Source organism: Mastigoproctus giganteus, chromosome 10 (genome assembly GCF_048544385.1).
Source record: "Mastigoproctus giganteus isolate SK-2022 chromosome 10, ASM4854438v1, whole genome shotgun sequence".
Lineage (NCBI taxonomy): Eukaryota > Metazoa > Arthropoda > Arachnida > Uropygi > Thelyphonidae > Mastigoproctus > Mastigoproctus giganteus.
This window is the reverse complement of record NC_143584.1, coordinates 84,837,747-84,859,072: the sequence shown is the minus strand read 5'-3', so window position 1 is coordinate 84,859,072 and position 21,326 is coordinate 84,837,747. Positions and strand designations below refer to the sequence as shown.

Below are 21,326 nucleotides of genomic sequence, written 5' to 3'. Positions count from 1 at the left end.
GTTGCAGTATCATACAATCATTACTGTAATTGACCATTTGCCAAACTTCGTATCATCCATCTGCAAACTTCGACACTAAGCCTCATATAACTTCATCAGTATCATTAATAAATACAGAAAACAACAATGGGCCCAGTACCGAACCCTGGGAGACTCCAGTAATAACACTAGTCCGTGAAGAGCAGTGTCCAGTGATAACTTTCTGTATTCTTCCACTCGACCATCCCTTTATCCATAACAGCAACTTGTACTTAATGCCACACTGCTCTAATTTGTACAGTAGTCTTCCATGTGCAACAGTATCAAAAGCTTTCCTGAAATCCAAGTATATGATACCAAATTATTTTTTGCATCCAGTTACTTTGTTACTGCATCTTAATATTTAGTCAAATTGGTCAGACAAGATCGCCCCTTGACAAAACTGTGCTGTGGCTGAAGTATGACTGAACTGCTGTCTAGATATTCCTGCATTACCTCTTTAATCAGTAACTTCGTGTAATGTTTGCTTTTCGATATGCGTTCAGCTGTGTTGAACTGCAGGCTATAGGAAGACAGTTCGCGTCGCCTCTATCCATACTACAATTGTAGTTGTTTTGTGTTTTTTGTTCAAAAGCTTTACGTTCTTTTCAGTAGTATACCGATGACGTTTCTGCCCTAAACTGAAGACGGAGAAGAACAACTTTCCAGTTGAGAAAAAAATCAGTCGATTAGGCTAAATTTTAAATATATAAAATAAAAAAAATCCTCAAATTAAACTACAACATTTAATCCAGTTTTAATAACAAATTCAAAAATTTCAGCTCAAATGTACAACAAAAAGGTCCAGATGATAAATAAGCAAAACCTAAAAATAAACGAGATACGCTCTGGTGCTTTCTAATAGAAACACCCCATATGTGCTCGTATGACGTTATCTTAGCGTATACAAGAAGTACAGTAGGACTAAGATTGTGAAGTCAGTAATAAATATCTCGTCATTTCTCGCTGACATAATGAAGATATGATTTTTACTGTAGAGGAATTTTAATTTTATAATTACATTTTCTTATTTGTTACAAATATGTATGTCCACTTTTGTTTAACTGTTAACATCGTACTCTGACTGCATGGAACTTTGTGCTTCACATTTGTCTGTGTGTGTGTGTGTGTGTGTGTGTGTGTTCTTTCTACAATTTACCATCAGGGGTAAAGGAAAGGGTTTTTCCTTCCATAAAGGTAACTACAGGTCTCAGACAGTTTTTAAATTCTGTACAGTGGGACCAACTGGTGACGTTACCAACAGCAAATTCTAAGTGGGAATTAATTCCCACTTCTAAAAAGCATTCAAGGAATTAATCGTGGAACCTACTAGACGTTTCATACCTATTAGAAAATATTGTTCAAAGTTTAGGCCTAAACGGTTGTCAAATGAATGAATGAGACTCATGGCAGAGGAGAAAAATGCATAGGATGCATATAAATTATCACACGACACAGAAGCCTATGGCAGATATAAGCTAATCTGTAATCAAGTCACAAAGGAGATTAGGCAAGCGAAGGCAGATTACGAGAAATCTTTGGCAAAGGATGCTAAGAAAAACAATAAGGATTTCTTTACTTATATAAACTCTAAAAGGAAGGGGATGAATCTGATTGGTCCACTTGATATCGATGGTTCTACTGTTGATGATCCTGCTCAGATAGCAAACAAACTGAATGAGTATTTTGCATCTACATTCACATATGAGGAGTTATTAAGGTTTGAAAATGGCAGAAGGTTATCAAATTGTAACAGGATACTTCATGATTTTGTAATAACTGAGAGCAAAGTGGAGGAGAAATTGTTGAAGTTAAACATAAGAAAAGCACCTGGGGTGGATGGGATCTATCCAGTTATATTTAAAGGAGGCGGAAAAAGAACTAAGCAAACCCTTAGCCATAATTATGATAGCATCCTTGGACTCAGGGGAGGTCCCCATGGACTGGAGATGTGCAAATGTATCCCCAATTCAAAAAGGGGGATCAAAAGGTGACGCGAGTAATTACAGACCAGTTAGTGTAACTTCTGTTCCGGGTAAAATAATGGAGTCACTGGTTAAAGATGCATTGAAGGATCATCTAGACAAGACTGCAGCAATAATTCAGACACAGCATGGGTTTGTTAAGGGAAAGTCGTCTGACAAATTTAACTGGATACTATGATGTGGTTACAAAGAAATTGGATGCAAAAAATAATTTTGATATCATATAATTGGATTTCAGGAAGGCTTTTGACACTGTTGCGTATGGAATATTACTGTACAAATTGGAGCAGAATGGTATTAAGGGTAAGTTGCTACATTGGATAACAGGGTGGTTGAGTGGGAGAAGACAGAGGGTGGTAATCAATAGACGCTGCTCTTCGTGGACTAATGTTATTAGTGGAGTTCCAGAGGGTTCGGTGTTGGGTCCACTGTTGTTTTATATATATTTGTTAATGATATTGATGAAGGTATATCAGGCTTAATGTCGAAGTTTGCAGATGATACAAAGGTTAGCAGGGTTGCTAATTAACAGTAATGGAAGTGTGCTACTGCAACAGGATCTTGAAAATTAAGGCAGATGGGCTGAGAAGCGGCAATTGAAGTTTAACATTGAAAACTGCAAAGTACTGCATATGGGTAGCAATAACCCAAGAGAAACGTACCAACTGTGTGGTATTACACTCAGGGAAGTGGAAAGTGAAAAAGACCTGGGAGTAATTGTGCAGTCAAATATGAAGTTTTCTGAGCAATGCAGACAGGCTGCAAGAGCAGGTTAACGTGGTTTTGTCAATGATATATAGGAATTTTGCTAGCAGGGAAAAGGAGGTGATTATCCCTTTGTATAAGGCAATGGTCAGGCCACGCCTTGAGTACTGCATACAGGTCTGGAGGCCTCATTTTAGGCCTCCAGACCTGTATTTATTTTAATTTATGCCCCCTGAGGGGGCATAAATTTAAATTGAGGAAAAAAGTTGTAGCACAGATGTGCGAAAATTTGCCTTGTGGTTAATTGCTGGAACAAACTTCCATTTTTCCTTGTGGAAGTTGATAGCTTAAATAAATTCAAGGAGGAACTGGACAAACATTTAGAAGGAATGGTTGTGTGAATTATTTATTTATTTTATTTATTTATATATTTTTTTTTGGCCGATGCTACATAAGCTCATGTGCTTGCTTTCTTGCATCACATGTCTCTATTACGATTACGATTACTATTACAAATTTTTTTAAATATATTTTTTGTTCTCACCGTGGCCAAGTCTGATGACCTGGGACGATGGGTGCATGGCTGTTTTCTATTTTGTTATTATTATGTTTTTAAGTCGGGTTTTTCATTCCACAAAACAGACAAAGAGATCAAAGAATACTCGTGATTTACAGCCTCATCGCCTTTGTTGCTGTAGCACTTGATCACGATCATCTCATCATCTGACGATCATTGATATTTCCGGAATCGACATTTGAAAGAGAATCTTCATCAGAATCACCTAAAATAGAATCTTCGATTATCAAAACACCATTCGGTATATTGTACTGTATATCATACTTTTCCATGCAGAATTCCCAATTCACTGCATTGTTCTCTTAGAATTGCAGTTTTCCCTTTCCACGTGCAGTAATCGAAATCCATCTCAATTCCACTTAAAATTAATGACCCAGTGGCTTCTAAAATAACAGTTCCAAGGATCTAAGGTTATTGGGGAACAGAAGTTCTGGTATCACATATAATTTAGGCGAGAGAGAAAGAGAGAGAGAGCTAAAGGTTGGTTATTCAAGATTAAAAAGATATGTGCTATGATTCTTTCCGATATGAAAATTTCCATGCAGCATAAACAAAGCAGCTAGGAAGGCACATAGTATATTGCAGTTTTGGTGGTAGGGAGAAGGAATGGTTAGATCCAGGGGCAGCTCGTTGGTAGGCACTGCGGAACTGCAGCACCGCAGCATTTTAAATCTAAATATACAGTCAACGCAATTAATATTTTTATTAACAGTTCCTGCATATAGTATACTCATTCTCTATTTCTAATAATTATTTCAATAATAAACGAATAAAAACAAGAAATAGTTTTCAACTTTGAAGTTTAACCGTAGGTGGAACTGTGAGCTACACATTCCACATTTTGGCCCTAGTGGTTGAGTCAATGCCTAGTTGGCAGGTTGCTAATACTCATTTTTTAGAGGTGATAAAACGAGTCAAAGGAACTGCGAATCGAGCAGTGCCGATTTGAACAGTGCACCAAACTTGAATTAAAAAGTTAAAAGTTATTAATCTATTTTCAATAAATGAAAATCGAAGAATGTCCAGTTAATGTTTTGTAGTATTTTTAACTTGCTTATTATCTATGTCTACATGTATTATAACCAAGGCAATTTAATGTAACTTTAAGAAGCAGCATCCCCATACACCAGAGTCACGAGCCGCCACTTCAGATCACATTTGCATCTGAAAGAAAGACATAGCAATCCTGGAGAGGCCTCCAAAGAATGACGATCAAATTAGTGATGAGTGCCAATCGATATACATCGAAGAACTGCTTGGGTGTGGACTGCAAAGTTTGATAAATAGCCAGCTAAGCGGAGATCTGATTCAGGTACATAAGGCGCTGAAGTGGTGAAATAAAATAAATGGGGAAGGTCTGTTCTCACTGATGGGTGAGACAAGAACCAGGGAGCATATAAAATCTCAGGAAATAACAGAAGATTCGATCACATGATGTTCCTTATGAGGGCAGATTGTCGAACACTGCAATAAGTTGTCTCCCAAGTGGCAGAGGCAGTGAGTTCATCTAAATTCAAAGCGGAATTAGATGGTTACCTTGTGGAAATGGGAATAAGAATAGTTTGAATGTGGGTTTTATTTATTTATTTATAACAAGTATTATTTTTTATCAGCTTCCTTGCACCATTTGGCCTTGTTAACACAACTGGCTCAACACATTATTTGTGTAAACAAATAATTAATAAGTTTTTACTTTGGTAGGCACGTGTTTGTGTCCCGAAATGTGTGGGTGTACGCTTGTTTCCCAATCTAAAAGCAGTATCCCTAAATAACAAAAAAGCGCATGAAATATTTCTTCCGTGCAAATATGAATAATGAAGGAGAAAGTCTTGTTTTTCATTCCAACGCACAATAATGTTTAATTTCGCGCATGTGTAGTAGTGATCGAAAATACTTTCCGAAAATTCCTTAATAAAGTTACGACTATTACGTGAGGAGTTTCTGATGGCCCGAAACTCTGATCAAAGAATATCATAAGTAAAATTTGTCCTTAATATTCTCTTGCTCCCATGATAACATATAAATAAGATTCTGTTAATAATTATAGGCATATCTTATCTGTATTTCGTGCAATGGCGTGTGCTAAGCTCGTTATACGATGGTATATTTTATCTTTCCTCATTATACGGCAGCTGCTGGAATATTACACAGGCTCCCAGAACCAAGTTTAGTTTATAGAGAGGCGCCCACCTTCAAGGTTGTGTTTCGGCCACAGACAATATCGTTTGTAACTGAATGTCAGATTCTGTTGCGTTGACACTACTTCAAGTTTCCGTAGAGCGACACGGCAATAACGGCAATAGTTTCTCTCGTTCCAGAGTGCCGAGCAAAAATCAATAGTCCCATTCAGTTTTTAAAAACCACTGAAGGTAACATAATTACCGAGATGGTAATAAACATGAAATCTTTATCAGTACATGTTGTATTGTATGATAGGGTTCCAAATAATTTATATAAAAAAAGTAATTTACTTCTGTGCTTCGGAGCTGTGACTAAACGCACGGTAAGGAAATCTGTAATTGGCAATAAAATTGCAGTTAGGAATTGTTGTTCGAGTTCGCTGTACGAGTTTATGGGTCAAACTTTTTCATTGTGGTCAGAAGTGCGTGTATGCATTCATTTCATTGAAAAAAACAGCAACAAAACTCGGAATGCTCACTGGAGAAATAAAACTGCAAATTACGAGTAACTTCACTGGAAATGGAACGATGTATTTGCCATAAACTCTGGTTCTTTTGGGATCATATCCCTTTACTTGTTTTGTGTCATCTCAAGAGCAGCTTCTCATTTTGATTAGTTATTTTTGTAACTAATCCACCTCTAAAGACTGGAGTATTTTCTGGATTTTTTTGTTTGTTTTTTGTTCATTGTTGTGACAAAAGCTTTACAATTCATCATTTCACTCGTTCCTTTGTTAAGCCTTCAGCAGAGAGATTTTCTTTTTATGAAACTCCCAAACACCAGGTATTAAAACCGACAGAATTTAGTATCGCACATGAGTTAAAGGTTGAGGAGACAGAAAAACTTGTTGACACTGAAGTGACTGGACTTTAATTTCTGTAGATTGAATTTTTTGGGAAATAAATGTGAAGGAAGATCAGAAGAAGATCAGAGGAAATAAATGCGAAGGAAGATCAGAAGAAGATCAGAGGAAATAAATGTGAATGAAGATCCAAAGAACAGAAATAGAAGGTATAAATGAAAAAGGAGAAAAGCGTGTTCTGTGAGTTTGGAGTTGGACAGGATGGATGTTGACTGGTTGTGTTCGGATTGGTTTGGAAGAGTGCAACGGAATCGCAGATGTCAATTTGGAAGAACAATACCCATGGAAATATCTGTAGAAAAGGCAATCAGTAGAAAGTGAATGTCTGAGACAGAGAGTAGACAAAACCATTAATTAACGTGACTGCCCTCTTGTGAATAAAGTTAAGAAACGTGAGTGAAGTTCTGGGGCGGGGGGGGGGGGGACCGACCCAGACGTAGAAACAATATTACACCGTAGAGCGGATTTGGGAATTATTCAGAGTCTATAACTGTTTAGAAGAAATGTAACACAGAGAGCAAATAAGAAAATTCCACTTTATATCATCCATTTAAGCCTATAATTTAAGCTCATCTAGTAAAAGTGACGAGGAAACAGCGTTTACAATTGGAGAGAACTTTCAGATTCAATTTTTATGAAACATTATCTGAAGAAAATTTTGTGTCAAAATTTTTTGTCAAGTTACAGCCTATCCGCTCGTTATTCTTTACATACGCCACGTGCGTAGAACAGCAAAATTAATAATCCGAAAAGAGACTCCCGCGGCTTCTGACAACCAGCAGTTATCAATTGTTTTTGGTGTTGCTAACGGTAAAAACACTGACTTACGAAATCATCCGCGAAGACAAAGACAAAGACAAATCTGTTAAGCTGTTGAAATGTCGTTAAATGTAAATGCTTCCTTAATTTGAGAAGAAATTACTTTTTGGTTAGAAGGAAAGGAAAAATTTATTAAACATTATGAACGGGAAATTAGGTACAGTTCCCTGTTCCTTTCGTCACTTCCTGTGCGCCAGTAAGATTTATAAATAGCGATACAGACACGCCTGTGACTCTTATTCATATAGTCACATGACGCATTCCCATGGCAACAGTTTCATGTACAGAACCTGAACTGAACCAAAAATGATTATTACTTGTGATAGTGATTAAAAAGGTTAGATACTTGCCAGAATTTCTTTCCTTCTCTTTTTCCTTTCTCTAAATAATTATGTCTAATATAATCATGCAGGATATTTCATATACATAACTGTGTAGTTGAGCAAGTCCTTTCACTTTAAAATAATTGTATATAACACATGTATATTCATTATTGAAAACTGAAAGCCCATAAACAGCGTAGTACTCAAGCATGAACAATGTCTGGATCTCGATTTCCCACAGGATCACAGACAGTGAGTGCAAGAGGGCGAGAATGAGAATTTGCGAAATTATCACTATGTTAATTAAATTTTGAGATAAAATTCTGCCATAACCCACATGGTTAGTGATTATGATCACTGTTTTTTCACACCGTATGGGAAAGGACAGGTTTCGAATCCCTTCGAGATGGGAGCAGTGGTTTTCTTATTGTTAATTTTTAGGGGCATTTAGACCATATTGCGCCATGGCGTAGGCTACTAGCGCTTGTGTTCAAGGGCCAATTTTCATATGTGTGGGCTGAAAAATTATATATTTCCTCTGCCTGAAATCGGCTAACTAGAGCCTCTGGCGCCTCCGTAACCAGGTGGGCAGGAGCAGCAGTGCGTAGCACACGCTTCTTGATTAGACCGGGGTTCGAGCCTGTGCCCACCAAATACGGAGGATGCGGAAAGGTCAGGGAATGACTACCGCATATCCCCGGAGCAATAAGGCCTTAGTTGCTAATGCTTCTAAAAACCAAATAACAACAATAACTAGAGCCTCAGTCGAAGAGACCTTTAGAAGTTCCTCCTGTCGTCAATGGAACTCAAACTCAGACCTTTCCAAACGAGTGACAAATGGCGCAACCACTATGCTATCACGGAGGACATCAAGATGGAAAGAATTTTTATGGGCCTTTTTACGTCGTGGCTGAGTTTCTCTCGGAAGATGGGTAAGTGAGTACTGTATATCTCCCGGAAACTCGGATTTTTTCGTCCAGCAAATAGGCGAGCCGACCGAAGAATACACGCCATTATTATGGCCTTAGATGCCATGGTGCTTAACAAATACAAAATTAATCCAAACAATTATTATTTTATTATTATTATTTGTTTGACTAATTTTGGTCAAGGCAAGTAAGGCCATGAAGCATTAATATCTCATATTAATGCTTCATGGCCATTACCTTATTAATATATCATATCTACAAATTAAAGTCCTGCACTGATGGATATCTATAATCTATTCACGAAAAAGAGACAACAGATGTTGAATGAAGCTGATACGTACCACAATCTCGTCTTCTAAGAAAGCAAGATAAGAACAAAAATAATGATTATCATACGTTCGCTTGTTGGAATCCAATTAGACCGTAAGATTAACGGTAGCAAGGGCGACGGGCATGATGTTGTCTCAATTTGAATTAGAAATTAACGATACCTTCGTGCTGCAAGGGGTTATGTAGGCTCAATTGTAATCATCACCACTGATTTTTATTGAGTGCACGTTAATATTATATAAACTCTGTAGCCGGAAGTTTATTAGTTATAAATTAATCGTCCTTTTAATGAAAGCGATCTGCTACAAAATAAGTCTTCATTTAAATGTTCGAAAATGAATTAGCAAATCTCATTTTGGCCTTTCAGAAAGTTTTAATTTACTGTATTTTTTATCATAAGTTTTGGGACGAAGAGTTTTCACTATAAAATATTTTTTGAACATTTACTCTCTTAAAAATATTCTTTCTTCATGTAGTATCGTGTGTTTGTCAGTTCTTCCAATAAGTAGAAATTTGTCATTATTACCAGTATATTTAAGATAATTGTCTATATGCATAAGGGCTTTCTGATCAAAGTATGTCGAAAATACTGAAATTATTTGTGAGAGCCGTAAGTGTAGCTATTTATATTTAGCCGTTACCTAAAATGTAATAGTAGACACAAGTGATGGAGAATCTTACAGTGGTCAGATATCGAAACAAGCATTATAACTTTGGAAACGTACGACCTCACTCCATGGAAGGTGCAGATAACAGTTTCAGAGCTGTAAATTGCTTGGAGGCATGATGGTAAATATCATTGGAAAGCAAAGAAAAGCCGTAGGGAGAAAGGAGGTGCAAGCTGCTCAGTGTTTGCAGTTACAGTCCACTGGAACTAATACACACGGCACACCCATTTTTCAAATGTGTAAAAAATGTTCTAAAAACATTCAGAGAAGGGTCCCCGCAGATACGAATGACAGTCAGGGCCGCTAAAGTGAATCGAGATAAGAAACACTAAACGAAGGTTAGAAAACATGAAAGAGCCAATACCTACCATAACCTCTTCCTCTAAGACACCAAGATTGATAAGAACAAAAGTAATTTATATGAAGTTTCAAAACAGTAACGGAGTTAATGTTAAAAGTTATTTAAAAGAAGAAACAGCTTCATTGGGTCAGAGATTATACTTGTAATCAAAAATATACGATGGCTGTTCCTCAAAGAAAAAAAACTAAATGAAACGGGTTTCATATAAATTTAAAAGGAAAGTCAATTTGTGAGTGAAAATCTGAAAATTTAATGCTTTTCAGAGGTCTCGGTAATTCATTCTGTTCACTCTGTTCCACACCATGTGGAACAGAGTGAATACCTGTTATCAATTTCCATTACCAACTCAAGTTGAGCATACTTCTATCCGGACGGGAGGAATTTGTGGACTCCTTCATTTACACCGAGGCGGGTGAAGTCTGCCCATTTTCTCTACTGCAGACTCTGGTTTTTTCTCATACACGCAACCCAGCCAAAGGATACTCGCAAATATATAAAAAAATATATACACCATCCTCCAACGTGTATTGGGACATTAAAGTGAAAAACACGTTTCGCTAGAAAAGATAGAAAAAATATTTTTTTAATCACGAGTAACCCCACAGTCATTAAAGCTCCGTGGGCTTTAAGGTATTTTACCCTTTGAAAAAAACAAACAAGAATGTTTTGTTCGCTACAATAATAGCAAATAAGTCATCAGGAAAGCTTACCAGTGGATTAGGACGTTACCACCTAGCATTCGAGCACCATGTATGAAATCGTTGCACTGTGGAAAAAACTTCGTCAGGTTCTGGCCTGGAGAGTCTGGCACTCGAATGCACAAATATTCCTTGTCCTGGAAGGAAAAAAGCAGTTATTTCAGTGCAGAAAACTAAGTAGTAAAGCGCAACTGCTTGTTTCACTATTAATATCTGATCTGAGAGGACAAAATTCGAAAGTTGCATTGCTGGTGAGCCATCTAAATTTAGAGACAGAAAATGTTAATCTGCAGTATGGATGCAAGATATGGTATTTCGGAAGGATTCAAAGCTTGCGCTATATAATTCTATAATTAGAAAGGACAAAAAGAAGCAGACTTCAAATAGCTATAGCAGGTGGAAAAATAACCTTCTCTTCCACAACCTTCAGCGGTCTATTGTTTTTTCTCCCTGCTATAACAGAAATGTTATCGAACAGAAAGTTTTAGTAATGAGTTTAAACGAAGTGCACAAAGGCTTAATCACTTGAATATTCGTTCCCTTACACACAATAAATATAAATTTTTCCTTACCTCAAGGATTCTTTTAGCGTTATCGTGGATGGAAATAATGTGGGTAATGTTGTTTTCTTGCAGCTGTTGTGGATCTTTCGCATCGCGGAAATTACCCACATAGAGACCAGGCAAGATCTGCACGAATAAGTTACTTCGTAAGTAATCAGTTATACAACAATGAATATAAAAACCCCAACACTCAGCTACACTTTAAAAATGTTAATTCAGAAGCCATTATATTGGTAGTATGATATAATTTTGGTTGGAAAACAATACTGCATTATAACACATTCGAAAAACTGTTTTTTCCCAAATATTTTTCGTGTAATTTTCTAAAAATATTTGGAATATTTTTCAAATTTAATCAAATACTTACCCTTCTATATTACTGCCTTATCTTAAATCTTAAGTTCTGTTGTCAGGTTGATAATCTTAAACTGAGTTTACAAAAAAATAATAATATATTATATGATTAATAAATTTTACATAAAAAAATAATGATATTAGAAAGCGAATACGAATTTTATGGTGAATAAACACTGATAATATTATACGTGGCGTGACTGATCAACTTCGGTCTCTGTAACAACTGCATATCGTTCAAGGACGCTGATAATAAGGCTGTGTGTGTGGATGGAGGGGTAACCCCTACACTGATGACACAGTTGGATCCATCGTGTAATATGTCTTATGGCCGATTTTTTGTCTGTTTGCTGAACAAAAAAACCTAAGCTTCAGGGAATGAATTCAAGCGACTTCATCAGCGACTGACTAACTCGGCCACGAAATGAAATAACTCATAAAGCTCGTTCCGTCGTAGACGATAAGTATCCGTCAACTCCGGAAGTCGACGAGAATCGAACTCAAGGTCAAAAATGCACTACAAATAAAGTCTGAATAGTAATATACGGTATTTCTTCAGGAAAGTTGCTGTTTATTTGAAATGCAAAACCGAGACAGCTGTTGGTGAATTGATTAAAATGAGTTTGATACATCTTGTAGCAAACTTAATTTGCTCTTAGTTACGTATAAAACTAGAGCGTTTTGTATTTACCTAATAGTGATGTTTTTAAAACTGTCGTGTGCCTGGAGATTTTGCTCTAATTTTACTTGGATTACAAATAAAACGACTGAATAAAAACTGATCCTGAAAGAAAAAAAAGGATAAAAATCGTATTGTTAAATTCAAGAATGATTTCCTCCTTTCTCAAGACCACCTAAAAGTGCAGTTCAAATTTCAAAACTTTGGCAGTGATATAGAATCAAAAATCCTATATCACTTTCAAAGATTTAAAAATTTGTTTACAGAATGTTAATGTTTAATATATCATACACAGTAGTGACAATTTGTCCATGGATCCGCACTGAAATCGCCGCAATCGTCCTCAACAGCTGCAGCCATAACTTTTTTTTTCTTTTTTTTTTTTACTAAAAATCTGTTGTTCATTCTTCTTTCACCATTATATCTGGTGAGTATGGGCTTGGCACACCCAGGGTCCTGAGCTGGATATCATCATTCTTCTTCTTCCTTGGTGATTCCCTTTTACTTCTAACTCTCTCTCTCTCTCTCTCTCTGAGGGAGACTCGGAATTTTTTTTTTTTTTTTTTTTTTGGCTGGTGCAACATAAGCCTTAGGCTTCCTTTCACCATATGGCCATTAATAATACTAATACTAATACTAATACTAATACCAACGTTGCAAATTTAGGTGTTAGTCATCGATATCAGTTGTAATCGTGCAGCTTTGTATTTTTTTAACCTGCATATTTTCAGCCTGTGGAGAATTTATAAGAATACCACCGTGTAGCATTGGGTAAAATATTGTTTTAACTCCAGAACTGCGATTTTCTTCATCATGTATCCCCACGTTGTGACGGTAGTGTTCTTTCGGAAAATTCAATGATGTACACTGGGTAGCTTCTGCAGTTACTGAGTTAATTGTGAAGGAAGCCTTTTGATGTGCATAGTGACCCGTTCGACCTTTACCCGAAATTTGCTATTGGATTGAGATTCGATAAATGTACTGCCAAGAAAGATGAGAAAGGTCACTGTCATAATTGCCAAACCATTTTTACAAGAAGCAGGCTCGACTGGCATGGACTGGATGCGCCTTTTCAGAGACAATGCTTAGACTCTACCGTACAGTAGTTGGCCCTGAGGTATCAGAGGTTTTATCTTCTCCTAACAAGACTTTCTGCCCGCCTGCAAAGAGACTGTCAAGAGTTGCGATCCATAATTTGCGTTTTATCGATTACTTGACGTTATTGTCTGTCATGAAACTGGGTCTGTTTAGTCAATTTAAAATAACTTTTCGATTCCCCGATGTCAAGCTCTCTGGTAATCCTTGACCCTTTGCAGGCATCATTTTTCTGTTACATGTGGACAACAGGTGTGTGGAAGGGGGGGGGACTGTTATTGTAGCTTAAATTGGAAAATGTTTTAACACTTTGCACATTGGGATAGCAATAACAGTGACTTAAGGTTGCTATGAGAAGTTAATTTGGTTAACTATGCTACTGTAATCTCTATTCTTTCCAGTACACTTGGACGTGGATTACTCAGTCATACCTTTTGTATAATACTTTCTGAACATTTCACTGTGCAGTTTGACCACACCACCATTGCTTTTGTTGTGATGATAGTAGAACTTTCATCCAGGATCTTACCTTCATCCCACACGTATTTTTTTTATTAGATAAGTAAAATGTAAAATTATTACATTAGATAAGTAAGTAAGTAAAATTATATTCATCTATCCAACTAGTTTCGAGGCATATAATTAGAAACTTCTTGTATCTTGGCTCTTGCTTTGTGGAACACCATGGTCACCAATGTCTAAAATAAAAATATTCCTTTATATACCAACATATAAAAATTGTTCCTAAAGACATAATTGATAGATGCCAAATGCTACCTGCTGTCAAGCAATTAAACAAATAAAATATAAATCAAATTAAGAAACTGCAAATGAAAGTGAAAACCAAATAAGCGAGCAAGCAAGAAAAGCGCATGAAGAACAATTGCATTTATTCTACGGATCAAACTCAGGCCTTTTCTAAGCAACGTGAAAGGACCGTGATCATAAATATTGTGTTAGCCTCAAAAACAAACTTTTCTGCTAATTAATCCATATCAATTAGATAAGGATTTCCTCTCCTTTGTGTGGCAATTTTGAGGTAGTCCTTATTTGAGGCAATCCTTATTATAAAGAGGAATTGCTATACTTTTTTTAGCGTTTGTGCTAATTCGCTAGCAGACCTCAAACTAACCTGGATTCGCTGATCTTAACTTAAATCCACAAATTTGGATGACGTAATTCCAATTCAAATTCATAAACTTATGACATCATTTAGATGATTTTTATGGCTATTTTAGAGATATTATAAACTATGTTTTGAAAAATACAGTAGTTTTTGGTTATTTTAGAGATCAGTTTTGCACAATTTAAAGTCTATAAGTGTTGTGACTTTTTTGTCAGCGTAGATCATCTTTCAATAGCTCTGTCTTACGAATTGGGAAAGCTATTATGGTATCTAACATTACAATGACATTATTTCTCTGGAACTAAAAATCGATAGAAAAATATCAGACCAAAAGAAACCTGAGAACTCATTACGTACACGGTTGTTTTTCAGTAATCACTGCGAAAAAGAGAAAATTAGTGGTTGACCTTGCTCTTCTGTTTAGGAAGTGCGAACAAATCAATTTCCCAAAACTGAAAACAATGCTGCAACATGATAAGTCAATTACGTTGCCCGCTTTCTCAAGCTGTTCTCTCGATAGGGTTGTTATTGCTATCGAAAATTATTTCGCTTCACACAGGAAGAATTCAAGAATTCTTCCCGAACTATCTGTTAATAATAATAAAAAAAGGGGGCGCGATCGTCCAGTGGTTAAGACACAGGACTACCACCCTGATGGACCCGGGTTCAAATCCCGCATTGGTGGAAGCGAGCGCGGCTCTATTACGCTGGGAGACCGATATAATAATAATAATATTAAATGATAAAAAAAAAAACATCCCGAAAGTTACCCCATTGGACTTATCTTCCCCAAGGTAGGAGTGACGGCTGAAGCAGATAGTGGAGCCACCTGGTGTCACTCGAGAGAACTAATTAAATAAATACATAAACCACTGGACATAAGCCGAAGCTAAACAAGTCCACCTCCATATATAAATATTATTCATACTGCATCGAGTGTGGCGCAGGATAAAGTCAGGCGTTCAGCCTTAGGCAGAAGGGTCAGTTCAAAAACTTAGAGACAGTCTCCCGAGCAAGACAGTGAAGCAAGTGGCGCTGTCCCCCATAAGGCTACCACAAAAGAAGGGCAAGACCATCCAGCCTCACTAAGTGTTTCCTGCGCAACTGCGCTAGTGACCACCCAGGAAGGAAGAAAACGCCAATGCATGAAGTGGAGCATTGAAATGAATACATATATCATGCGAGCATACTATGAAATAACCAGGCTAGAGACCGATATGACAATGTACACATCGCGACTACATACCAAGTGGTTAAAACGATATCTAGATATTCAGGTCATCGAACAGCGATTAGCAGACCAGAGAAGGACCATCGTCATGAAGAACCTAATAGCTCTTGCCATCCTGGCAAAAATCAATCAGGATGTCAGCGATCAACTACAAAGCACAAAGAATATGGTCAATATGGAACCAGAGGAGGAACAGCATACCATGGAACAAGAAGAGGAATACCAAGAAGAAATACAACCCAGAGTAGCTGAAGTTGAACGAGATGAAGTCATGATATCAAGAATAGAAGACGAGTGGAAGAAGGCTCTAACAGAATTCGAAGGAATGGACCCACAAGAGCCCACGTGATACCTAAGCAGAGGCCAAATAAAATCCTGTGGAGAGTAACAGACCTCTTCAATCGGCAAATAATGCCACATTATCTTGACAACAATGGTGCAACGCTGGAGACTATCCACACAGCCGTGTACTGTGCTGCCATAGCAGCCACTAGGATTAATGGGAAAGAAACGAGAGACCAGCAGCAGAAGAACAGAAAACAGAAGGAACCACCAGCTTGGGAAAGAAGACTTCAGCAGAAGATAGAAGAATTAAGAGTCAATATAGGTCAGTTGACCCAGTACCAACAGGGTAATAGAAGTAAGAAATTGATTGCAAAGATGAAGAGTATCCTCAAGGGAGACAGTACACACAGCAAACATGAGACCAGAAATCAGAGAACAGGAGAATACTTAGACACACTGAAGCAGAACCTCCTTGCACTCAGCAAGATACAAAGAATACACTGATACAAAGAGAGCTTCCCAAGGAAAATAAACAACCGAATCTTCGATGAGGACCAAAGAGCCTTTTACAGGAGACAAGTTGAAGATGAGAAAGCAGGAAACGGACTACCCGAGAAGAAGACGATCGAAGAGTTCTGGGAAAATAAATGGAGCAGTGAATAAGACATAACAGCAGAGCACCCTGAATAGAAGTAGAACGGAAGAAAACGAAGGACATACAAGAGATGAGAGAGTGGGAGATTCGAGAAGAAGAAATAAAACAGTCGATCAGGAACACCCACAACTGACAAACCCCGGGAATTGATAACATCCACAACTACTGGTACAAGAAGCTCACCTGCACACACAAGCATCTAGCAGAGCAGTTCACTCGAATGATAAGGCACCCGGAGACAATCCCAAAGTTTCTCACTGAAGAAGTCACATATCTGAAGTCTAAAGATGAAGATACAAGAAACCCGGCGAAATACAGGCCAATCACATGCCTCCCAACGATGTACAAGATCCTGACCAGCTGCATAACTAAGAAGATATAAGACCACTTAGAGAGTCAGAACATAATGGCCGAATAGCAGAAAGGATGCAAGTGGAGGGGCAAAGGATGCAAGGAGCAATTAACCATAGATGCCGCAGTTATGGAGCAAGCCTTCAAGAAGCACCGCAACCTATACACGGCCTACATCGATTACCGGAAGCCCTTCGACTCCGTACCTCATAGGTGGTTAATAGAGATCCTGAAGATCTACAAGGTCAATCCGATAGTGACAAACTTCCTAGGAGCAACAATGTCGAAATGGAGTACCACCATTAAGTCAAGAACATCACAACCAGACCAATCCCCATTAGAAAGGAATCTTTCAGGGAGATGCTCTGAGCCCACTATGGTTCTGTCTAACACTCAACCCGCTATTCACCATGCTCAACGGTAACAAGTATGAATATAACCTCAAAGATGGAAGAAAGAAGCTGTACACCCTAACCCACCTGATAAACATGGATGACATCAAGCTCTACGCGGCAACCGAGAAGCAACTCCAGCAACTACTCCGGATCACCGAAGAATTCAGCAAGGACATCAGGATGTAATTTGGTCTAGAAAAATGCTAGACCCACACATTGCACCAGGGAAAATTATTTGGCCGAAACTACCACCTGCTGACTGGTAAAGAGATCGAAACTATGACAGAAGGAGAGACCTACAAATACCTAGGGATGATGCAGGCTGAGCAGTTGGAACACAAGGAAATCAAGAAGTGCCTGACCGGAAAACATCATCAGAGACTCAGAAGCCTGCTGAAAGCAAAATTGAACGGAGGGAACACAGTTAAAGCCATAAACACCTATGCAGCTCCAGTAATAACATACACATTCGGGGTCATAGATTGGACTAACACCGAGCTAGTATGCGAAAGACAAGGACAATGATGACCAATAGTCGCCAACACCACTTGAAGTCAGAAGTGGAGAGAGTAACAATACCTCGGAAAGAGGGAGGAAGGGGCCTGATAGATCTGACAGAACAACAGAAAACAGCTATAGTTAACCTAAACGATTACTTCGAGAACAACACAGCACCACTCCACCAGGCCATAAGGAAGATAGATAAGTGATATAACCCACTCAACCTAAGCGAGGAAACCCCCCCTTCCCAAACTGTACAAGAAACGAAGATAGAAAGATGGGCAACGGAGACACTCCATGGCAGACACTACAATGACCTCCATCAAGATAACATTGCGGGACGCTCTTCTCCGACTGAAGCATTCATGCTGGCCATCCAAGACCAAGAAATCAACGCCAGAAACTATAGAAAATACATCGCAAAGGTACCCCGAATGTCAGATGAGACATATCGACGATGCCACCTGGCCTCAGAAACGATCCAACACATCACCGCGGAGTGCAAGGTGATCACCCAGACTGAGTACTCTCATAGACACGACCAGGTAGCCACAATAATACATCAGAAGTTAGCGAGGAAATACCAGTTGACAAAGAAAGTGTACCATACTAACCCCAGAACGAACCCCAGGCAGTACTAGAGACCCGAACCCACAAGCTGTACTGGGACCGCACCATAATAACGGATAAGACCATCGCGCAGAACAGACCGGACATAACCCTTGTGGACAAGATGGAAAAGCTTACCTACCTGATTGACATAGCGGTGCCCACCACTAGCAATGTCCAGAAAACCCATGAGGAAAAAATTAGGAAGTACACAAATCTGAGACATGAGATCAAGGAGATGTGGCATATGCAAGAAACATCAACGAACACAATCATCGTGTCAACAACCGGTATGGTACCAAAGACTCTACATAGCAGCCTAGCAGCAATAGGTTTCCCAGAGAACACCTACAAGGAACTCCAGAAAGTCGCAATCCTGAACACCTCTAGGATAGTCAGAGATTTCCAGGACCGACAGTAACACCAGACATTACAACCACCCTGTGTACTTGGTAGCAGTACCCGTCACGGAGTGGAATTTATTATTATTATATTATTTCTCCCTACCAGGGAGAAATAATATAATAATAGTAAATTACATTTCACAGTGCAATCTGCCCGCTTTTTTTTTTTTTTTTTTATTCCTTGTTTAAATAGTCCTCTGCTAATGAACAGTATATCATATATCTGTATCTGCCATATTGTCATTTATTCAACGATTATACTATTTTTTGTGCCAGTAGAAGTATGCGGCAATCTCTGCTGGATTTAAATCAACAATCGCAGTCAGGGCCGCCTCCCAGTTTTGGAGTTACGACGGTTACCTAGATACTCGTAGCATTCAGAAAAGTACCTGTAGATGTACCTATAAATGTTGTCGAAAGTGGCGTGCAAGGAGTGTTGAGTCGACTGTGTGTGTGTGTGCTGGCAGAGAAAGAGCGTATTTTTTAGTTCGTGGTCACGAATTTAAGAACTCATCAGGGACGATAACGTTTACTTCGTATAACTGTTAATAGTTATTGGTTACTCTTGATGATGTTGATTCCAGAAATCTGTCATTTATTTTATTATATATAACGAATTAATATGAAATAAAGGTGCCGTTTTCAAAGCAATACTTCAAACTCCATACTAATCCACAAATTATAGAATATTATTTTTCATTATGAAATAAATGAGTAAAAACAACAATAACAAAAACACACCAGTGAGGGTTACTTCTTTCTAAATTCTTAAATACAAACGTGCATTTAAGCATTAACTAGTTGCGTGCTCCATTTTAATTTGGCATTCGCTCAATCCAATCCGCAATACTCGCTGTTTGATTTTGGATTTTTTAACAAAAAATTTTGCTTTCATGATTTTATACTCTTTATTGAAGTACAATTATCTTTGACAGACTTTGTTTATGGGTTTGGAACCATTTCAAGACTATTTATGAGGAGAGCATGTTTTTCCAAATCAAACACTACTGAAGTTCAGTCTGATTTCCTAGAATTCACACAATAATCCACAATAACTAGAATTCACGTATGAAATGAAGAAGTAATGATATATGCATTCTCTTAGCAAAGCTTTCGTAAACATGAAAAGTCATAATTTATAGATGCTGATGTCACATGAAATGAGACAGAAACATGAAACAGTCTTCAAGCCTCATCAAGAACACTTCTCCGCTTAACATTAAGATGTCTCAAAAGCCAAAGCTGTTCCACTTTTCTAAGTGAATATTTCACACTTGATGGATAGAAACGTAAATCTTGTTTATGGCAGTGCTGCACCAGTCCAGGCGTCTATTTAGAGGTTCCACTCAAGTGCAAGTTGATCTGAAGTACAGCCAGAAATGGTGGTGTTTACAATGAAAGAAATAAATAGATTTTTATCCCCCACGTAAAGAACTTAGCTGAAAAGATTAACAAGTTTACTGCCAATGTGATTAGGCTCTCCAGAGCTGAATGGGGTATAAAGCACAAAACTTTGGCATTATATTATAAAACTATATTTTTGCCAATTGTAGTATATGCAGCTGCCATATGGTTTCCTAGGGTTACTCACGTCACAGTGAAAGCCAAACTTTTATCATTGCAGAGAAAGATGATATTGGCAACACACAGATGCTGTAGAACAATATAACCAATGCATTACAAGTGATCTCAGGTTGTATTCCGATTGACCTTTATGTGGCATACCGAGGCATGATTTCTAACTTAAAGAAAGGTTTGGCAACTCAAATCCTCGACATTGTAAGTAATCCGGCCACGGACATTCGGCAGGAGAAAATTAACCTTTGGACAAAATTCACTCAGAAGTGGAAATACAGATGGCAATCCAGTGAAACAGGATTCACTACTAGGGAGTTCATTGAAGATGCAACATTTGCTGTAAATAAGAACGTTATGGGATGGTTTTATCCTTCAATGACAATGTCATATTTAATTACTGGGCATGGTTCACTGCGGGATAAATTGTTAAAATTTTTACTTGAACCTGACCCTTTGTGTTTTTGATAGGCAGTAGAAGAATGGAGGCATGTTCTGCTTTATTGCCCGACTTATGACGACTTCAGACAAGAACTATTTAACGGCACTCAACCTATTAGGACTGATAACCCCCAATATTTTAATTCAAGATGCCAAGAACTTTGCGGCATTCCAATCTTTTTCTGACAAGATATTTAAAAGAAGACCCACCTTGTTTACTAAATCTAGAAGTGGACAGTAGACTTGATGTATTCATGAAGTTATATTTCTACCTTACTAGGTCAAACAGCTGTAACTTAGAAACTAAATATTGTTTTCTTAAATTAGTAATAATATTGAATGTATATAATGGTATTAACTATACATAGAATATTTTATTTATTTATTTTATTAATTTTATATTTATTTATTTTTTAATTAATTTATTAATTTTATTATTATTATTTTTTATTTATTTTTTTTTTCCTCGGGTTGGGCAGCCTGAGGGCTCCTGTCCTTTGGTATTGCACTCCTTCCACTGGACAACAAATTGGCACAACTCCTCATGCTTAGAAATGGGCAGTGATTGACCGGGTGTTGATCGCTGTAGACATTTTATCAACACAG

General features: G+C 37.8%; 1 protein-coding gene across 1 annotated transcript in view; it reads right to left on the bottom strand.

Annotated features, from left to right (window-relative positions):
* Positions 1-21,326, bottom strand: part of LOC150079129 (dual specificity protein phosphatase 22-like) — a 40,404-nt gene that overhangs the window by 8,551 nt on the left and 10,527 nt on the right. The window contains exons 2-3 of the mRNA XM_090383344.1: positions 11,029-11,145; positions 10,469-10,593 (exon numbers count right to left, since the gene is read on the bottom strand). Of these exons, the coding sequence (XP_090239470.1) occupies positions 10,469-10,593; positions 11,029-11,145 (242 nt within the window). The remainder of the gene's footprint in view (positions 1-10,468; positions 10,594-11,028; positions 11,146-21,326) is intronic.